At 45.8% G+C, this 7,964-nt stretch overlaps 1 protein-coding gene across 1 annotated transcript in view; it reads left to right on the top strand.

The window, feature by feature from the left end:
• Positions 1 to 65: 65 nt before the first annotated feature.
• The window catches only part of GFRA4 (GDNF family receptor alpha 4), a gene marked incomplete at its 5' end in the record, with an annotated part of 147,423 nt that continues 139,524 nt past the window's right edge, over positions 66 to 7,964 (top strand). Inside the window, 1 exon segment of the mRNA XM_034772806.1 lies at positions 66 to 376. Within this exon segment, the coding sequence (XP_034628697.1) occupies positions 337 to 376 (40 nt within the window).

The raw sequence follows: 7,964 nt of genomic DNA, 5'->3' as shown, positions 1-7,964 counted from the left end.
CCCCCCCCCCCCCCCCCCCCCCCCCCCCCGCCGCCGCCCGGGGGCTTCCCGCCCCCCCCCCTCCCCGGGAGAAGTTTGCAAAAGCCGCCGGTGCCCTGCTCCGGGGCTGGCGCGTGGAGCCAGCCCGGCCCCCGGGAGCAGCCGGCTTGCAGCGGGGACCATGCCCCAGCAGGACCCGGGGTCCCTGCCGGCCAGCGCTCGTTCCCCGGCAAAGAGCCGCATGCCCCGGGGGGATTAACCCTCCCGAGCCCCGCAGCGCCTGCTAGACCCCCCGAGGGTGCGACCCGAAGCCCTCCCCCGCCCCCTCCAGCTCCGGATCTGCCCAGAGTCAATAGGATGAGGGGGATCTGTTACTTTGCCATGCTGATCCTCACAGGTGAGTAGCGAAAGCCCCTGCTCGGAGCCCGGCTTCCGCGCTGACCCTCTGCCCGTGGCTCTCCGGGCTAGCCCGGCCGAGATGCGGTGCCTTTGGGGGTCGGTCCCCTCGGCTCTCTTTGCTTTTAAAGAGAGGAGCCAACTTTCTGGGTGCGGGGTGGGACTGGCCTTTGGGATGCTCGGGATGAGTTGCTCCCTCGCTGGAGGCAGAGAAGGGGAGTGTGTGCTGGATAGAAAGAGAACCGGCTTTTTCTGGGTGTTCCCCTCTACTTCTGGGGCAGGGCTGCAGTTTAAAGGACACGGGGGATTGAGTCCCAGGGCTCTGGATATAGGAGACGCCAGCCTGGGTCAGACCAGGGGTCCATCTACCCCATGGCCAGGACCAGATGAATCAGAGGAAGGTGCAAGGAACCCTGTAGTAGCAGTTCTGGGATAGCCTTTCCCCCCAATCTCGGTAGTCAGTGGCTGGCTTGTGCCGTGGAGGGTTTGTAGCTGGTCCAAGATGAGTGTTTATGTTTAATATTTACGGTTATAACCCTAGATATTCTTGTTATCTAGAGAAATCTTTAATCCCTTTTAAAATCCAGATGTTGCTGCTTCAGTGATACGGTTCCACATGGGATAAAACTGTGGTTCTTTGGAAGATTTTTGAAGATCCCATCTAAGTCATTTAATGCCCCAAACTAGTAGAAGGGACTCTGGAAAATAAAACAAGATTTCAGATTCCCCCACCTGTCAGATCAATTTTCTGGGTCCTCCCTCCCCACCCCCTGCAAAAAATGTGGACCCAATAGAACAGGTCTTCTGGTTGTGTAGAGTGTCATAAATCCTATGTGTATGTGCCAGTCTGCCCTAGTGAGTAGATAGCCTTACATTTAAAATGTGGACATGCAACATTTTCACAGTGGAATTGTACAGGGTTTGTTATTTCCAGCGTTTGTTTGAATTGCACATGGGGGATTATCTGCAGAGGTTTCTAAAAACCTATCTAGATCATTGAAGTCTGGATCGTCTCAAGTCTCTTGGACTGGAAAGAGCGAGGGGTAGATGTTCTCCTTGTAATGTGTTTCTGTTTTCCTGTGATCTTTGGGAGCAGATTAGGAAGTAATGCTGGATGGTGCTGCTAACCACTAGGATACAGTGAATGGCATCAAAACATGCACCAAATATATTAAAAACATGATGCCACATTGGGAACAAATGCTTTTTGTGTCACTTGAGATAGAAAAGGGTTTTTTCGTTTTGTTTTTTTGAGGAGCAGAAGAGGTGCTGCTAAAAAGAATTAAATGTGATGTGATTTGTTTTGACAACTGAAACCAGCGATGATGCAGGTAGCACACAGACTGAATACTAGAGACTGTTCAAAGGGGGGAGGGATAGCTCAGTGGTTTGAGCATTGGCCCGCTAAACCCAGGGTTAGGGAGTTCAATCCTTGAGGGGGTCATTTAGGGATCTGGGGCAAAAAAAATTGATCCTGCTAGTAAAGGCAGGGGACTGGACTTGATGACCTTTCAAGGTCCCTTCTAGTTCCATGGGATAGGTGTCTATCTCCAGCGTTAGGTGGACAGCAGTGAACGATGCCAGTCGTTTAGCTCTCTGGATTTCTCTCTCACTTTAGCTGCTATTGGCACTGTGCAATTATTCTCACGCTTCATCATATTTTGTTTTGCAAACCTGCGGCTTCTATATTGTAAGAAAATATCTCCTCTTTAAGCCAGGGAAGAATGGGACTGGACTTAAAAAAGCCCTGAACCAAGAATGTCCAAGACACTAAGGATTTGTTTTGTTTGTGTCACTATTCTTGTGCTGTATGTTGCAAGGAAGTGAAGGAGGAGAGAGCCCTGTCGCTTGAGATTTTAAAAAGTAGACGGGACGGAGTATTAGCAAAATACTGGAGGGAAAAATCCTGCACAGTCCCATGGGAATGGACAAGATTTGCCAATAATTTATTTCCCCTGATGTCAGGGTGGGACAGTGTCTCATTTTAAAGACAAAAATAGATTCTAAAAGAAAATTCCTTAGACCATTAATTATTATACTACAAGGTGATTCCTTTTACCTTTTTTCTGAGCCAACAAAAATTCTAGATTTCCCCAAAAGCAGGTGTTTTTCTACAGCCCCGATCACCATAGTAGCTGGAGTTAGGTAGGCAATCTCCATACAGCAAGGCAACAGTTAAAGGCACAGTGTGGTCATTTCATGCAGTGCACATGCATTGCTTATCTGCAAGTTAAACCAGGGGGTAGGTCATGGGTTTGGAACAATACAGTTTATTTACAGTTTAGAATGTATTCTGTGAGGTACATGCAGTATAGAAAGTGAAGAAAGGTAATACTGCACCTAAAGGTACCACCTTTCTTGAAGTTTACTTTCACATAAGGCTCCTGGAGTAATATTAACCTGGACTAATAAAAGGGCTTTTAAAAAGAACAGATCTCTATCTGAGTATGTGACTTAGGTTAGCAGGTTTCACCACAGGTGAATGACAATTGCCACCGGTCAGAGTTGCAACGTTAGCCATTATCAGCTGGCTTTCACACCTTGGCATTTGCCCCTAAGTGGTAGAGAGAGAAGCTCAAAAGGGAGAGCAAAATGACCCTTTTCCCCTTTGAACCGACATTTGCCCCGGCTGGGGTCACTGGTCAATGTAATTCCCGGTGGGATAATCTTGGGGAAGGCCGTCAGCATGAGCTAAAATTCACGAGACAGCATAGATATTTTTCACCGGTAAAAGTGTTTGACTCTTTGTAATTATTATTATGAAATAATATTTGTCTTGTGATTGCATCTGTCAGAGATCAGGGCTCCATTGTGCTAGGCACTGTACACGTATAGCATGAAAACATCGTCTTTCAAACTGGACCCAACAATTCCTGTGATAATTCCCAGTTTCTCTGTGTTTGTTGAAATCAGGCACGAAATAAATATCCAACTGTGATGAGATGTTATTAGTCAAATACGTGCCCTTTGTTTTGTCAAGTGACCTTGCTCAGTGTAAGAAACAATGGGACGAACATTGGTGATGGTGGGATTGTTTTTAGAGCGTAAGACTTTGTCAGGATTCCTGGGTCCCATTCTAGGACCTGTAACTGACTCATTAAATGACCATTTAATCTCTCGGTGCCTCTGTTTTTCCAGGTTTTTAATGGATAGAGAAAGGAAGTGGTGAGGTTTATTTAACATTTAAAGAGCTTTGGGTCTTTGGGTGACTGATGCTATAGAAGGGCAGAGTATCATTAATTAGTTTTATTAAAATACTTAGAGTGCAGAATCCTGGTTAGTGCCTAACCCAAAGAGTTTATGACCCTCATCTGCAGACTTATTTGTAAAGAGCAGAGCAGACATTTGTCACAATAGTGATCATACTTAATAAGTAATTTACATAATGATGGTCATGAAACTGAAATGACAAGGGTGAAATGTTGGAGGATGGGAGTTGGAAATAGCCTCTTTCCATTGTGAAGTCTCCATCATGCCCAGATGTGGTTCCAGACCATTACAACTCGCCTCTATTAATGATATACCCTGAGACCGTGAAGTGGCAGCTGCGATGAAACCTTTCCACTGTCTAGTAGTGAAGTGTTTACCTGGCAAGTTTTATTGTGCTTGGTACTTAATATAATTTGTTGGCGTATGTTTCCTGCAGATTAATCGCAGCCGCAATCAAACACAGACGGCTGATCCTCTTGCTGCTTCTTACCTGTGAGAGGAACTCAAATCCCAGGGAAAGCACAAAAAGCTCTTGAGAAACCACATGTGTGTATGTTTGGGGGGAGGGGGGAATTGGAACGCTCCAAAAATGAGTGCGTTTGTCAGCGACACCCATCTCAGCTTTGCCAGAAACAAGCCATTGTTTGCATATTAATGTGCACCTTATACTTACATTTCTCAATGACGGTCAGAGCTGCATAAGGTTTAAAACGCTTAGCTCAGCAGGCCGCCCTCAGACACGACCACAATTCTGACTTGTGAAAAGACACCCAAATCCAGGGAAATGTGGGGGTATGTACTCTGCACTAGGAGACTATCTCCCCAGGGCTGCACTTCCTTAAATAACAACTGATATTTAGACCTGACACATGTTAATCAAAGTACTTTTCACTGACAGCCGTGCCTTTTCTGCCAGAATGAACATTTTCACAATATTTTTCCTTGTATCTGAAATTTTCTGCTTTTTGATGAAGTTTGAATCAAAAAAATGAAGAGAAGTGATTTTTCCCCCCAGCAATCTTTGTTTTGTTCTGAGGGTGAAAAACACACTTTTGTTTTTTTGCTGCCTTCTTCTCTAGTGTAAAAAATGAAAAAGAATTGGGGGAGTTTCCCACCCCCTCACTCCATAAAATATAGTGGAAAATTGCACTACAATTTTTTTTTAACAAAAGTTAATTTTTCCCATTTTTCTGTGAATATACTTACATTTTTGACCATCTCTACTAACAGTAGCACCTATTCTTCTATAGCACCTTCCCTACAAAGGATTTCAAAGCCTTTTACAGACTGGGGGTGAAATCTAGGCCCCACTGAAGCCAATGGAAGTTCTACTGATTTCACCTGGAATTTTGTTATCAGTGACAATTAATAGTATTATTTCTATAGTGATCGCATGTAGATGGGGCGCCAGAACAGTGTGGGCCAGGGGGCCATGGCCCCATCACTTTTAAAAGGGCCTCAGAAGAAGGGATGGCGGGAGCCACAGTTTGGGCGCCGGTGGCCCCCCCACACACACACTTTTAGGGAGCTTCCATCACTCCTGCACCTAGGAGTATGTCTGCACATCAGCTATCAAGCATTCATAAAACTACAATACCCACCTGGGGAAGTGAGGAAACAGATTGACAGAGCAAGACTGGTACCCAGAAATCACCTACTACAGGACAGACCCAGCAAGGACAATAACAGAACACCACTGGCCATCACATACAGCCCCAAGCTAAAACCTCTCCAGCGCATTATCCACGATCTACAACCTATCCTGGAAAATGATCCCTCACTCTCACAGACCTTGGGAGGCAGGCCAGTCCTCGCTTACAGACAACCCCCCAACCTGAAGCAAATACTCACCAGCAACTACACACCACACCACAGAAACACCCATCCAGGAACCAATCCCTGTAGCAAACCTCGTTGCCTACTCTGTCCCCATATCTACTCTGGCGACACCATCAGAGGACCCAACCACATCAGCCACACCATCAAGGGCTCATTCACCTGCACATCCACTAATGTGATATATGCCATCATGTGCCAGCAATGCCCCTCTGCCATGTACATTGGCCAAACCGGACAGTCCCTCCGCAAAAGAATAAATGGACACAAATCGGACATCAGGAATGGTAACATACATAAGCCAGTAAGTGAACACTTCAATCTCCCTAGTCATTCTATTACAGATTTAAAAGTCACTATCATTGAACAAAAAAACTTCAGAAACAGACTTCAAAGAGAAACAGCCGAACTAAAATTTATTTGCAAATTTAACACCATTAATCTGGGTTTGAATAGGGACTGGGAGTGGCTGGCTCATTACAGAAGCAGCTTTTCCTCTCCTGGAATTGACACCTCCTCATCTATTATTGGGAGTGGACTACATCCACCCTGATTGAATTGGCCCTGTCAACACTGGTTCTCCACTTGCGAAGTAACTCCCTGCTCTCCATGGGTCAGTATATAATGCCTGCATCTGTAACTTTCACTCTGTGCATCTGAAGAAGTGGGGTTTTTACCCACGAAAGCTTATGCCCAAATAAATCTGTTTGTCTTTAAGGTGCCCCCAGACTCCTTGTTGTTTTTTTACACATCAGCTAGACACCTGCGGTTGGTCTCTGTTAGCTGACTTGGGCGGTGGGGCTGTTTCATTGCTGTGTAAGACTTCTGGGCTTGGCTGGAGCCCAAACTCCTGGACCTTTCCACCTCACAGGGACCCTTGAGCCCGGGCTGCAGCCCAAGACTGGAAGTCTCCACAACAACGAAACAACCCCGCAGCACGAGCCCCGTGAGTCGGCTGGCATGGGCCAGCCACAGGGTTTTCTTGGCTGTGTAGACTTACTCTCGGAGTCCCTGTCATGGGCCAGGATCCCATTGTGTTAGGCACTGCACAAACACAGAACAAAAAGATAGATCGTAAGCTCTTTGGGACAGGGACTAAGTAATTTAGCTTCAACAGTTCCCCCACTGGGTGCATAATCATCATTATCCCCTTTTAGAGGTGAGAAACAGCCGCACAGAGTCGAACACCTGACTCCCTTATCGTCTTTTGAGAATCCTAGCCCAAATGACCTCAGCAAGAATGTGGCAGGACCAGGATTAGAACTCAGGAGTTCTTGGAGCCCTGCCACATGCTCAGTCAAACTAGACTGTTGTTTTTCTCAAGTCTAGCAGATTGAAATACCTTGGGGGTTTTGTTTTGCTTTGGTTTTTTTAAGTGTATGTAGTGCTGTGAAGAGAGCCCTTATTTCCAGCTCTCTAAAGGACAACTACATCAAACAGGGATAGTATGGGCTTCCCTAACATTGCCCCACCAGAGTGTCTGAATTCGGACCTGGAGGGACTAACTACATAGGTGTAAAAGCATCTTTAAGCCTCCTTGGTCCCTGCCTGCTGTGATCTCTGCCAAAGACAATATATTGAGCACACCCGCCCCACAGTGAGCTTCCACGTGCATCTGTTCACTTACCTGTTTTATAGCACTCCCCAATGGTGTTTTGACCCTGATTTTCCTCCTCTCAAATTCTATTGAGGAAACTTTGCAGACAAATCCTCCCACTGGTCTCAGAATCTTTGGTACCTCTCCTCTTCCCCAGTGCTCTTTGGCGGTTCTGTCATAGGGCTTTGAAGGAGAGGACTGCCATTGAGTTGAGTCTCGAGGATATTTGAGTTGAAGAGGGGGAAAAGGACCATGACATACTGGTGACTTGGGGCCTGATCTGAATCCCAAAGAAGTGTCGGGAAGGACTGCAGTTGACTTCAATGAGCTTTGATTCAGGCCCTCATTGAGCACCAAGGCATGAAGGTTTATATAAATTCTTCCTTTTGGCTGAAATCAAGTGGAGCATCAGTTTAACATCTGGTACATTCTTATATATGCATTTTGCATCCTGCACTTGCTGGGGATGGATTTAGTGATTGAATAAAATATTTTTCCCCCCCAATACATAAATGTTTTATATAATTTTTTTAAAAATACAAATATACATTTTTATCACCCTCTCTCCCCACCATTGCCAGTAGATTTCTTGTGGGAGTCATAGAATCATAGAAATGTAGGGCTGAAAGGGACCTCAAGAGATTATTTAGTGTAGCTGCTTGAACTGAGGCAGGACCAAGTAAACCTAGACCATCCCTGGCAGGTGTTTGTCCAACCTGTTCTTCAAAACCTCCAAGGACGGGGATTTCCCAACCTTCCTTGGAAGCCTGTTCCAGAGTTTAACTATCCTGATAGTTAGAAAGCTTTTCCTAATATCCAACCTAAATCTCTCTTGCTGCAGATTAAGCCCATTACTTCTTGTCCTATCTGCAGAGGACATGGAGAACAATTGGCCACTGTCCTCTTTGTAACAGCCCTTACCATATTTGCAGACTGTTACCAGGTC

Source organism: Trachemys scripta, chromosome 5 (assembly GCF_013100865.1).
Source record: "Trachemys scripta elegans isolate TJP31775 chromosome 5, CAS_Tse_1.0, whole genome shotgun sequence".
NCBI classification, from domain to species: Eukaryota; Metazoa; Chordata; order Testudines; family Emydidae; genus Trachemys; species Trachemys scripta.
The sequence above is the reverse complement of the archived record's forward strand: the minus strand, read 5'-3'. Positions and strand labels throughout refer to the sequence as shown.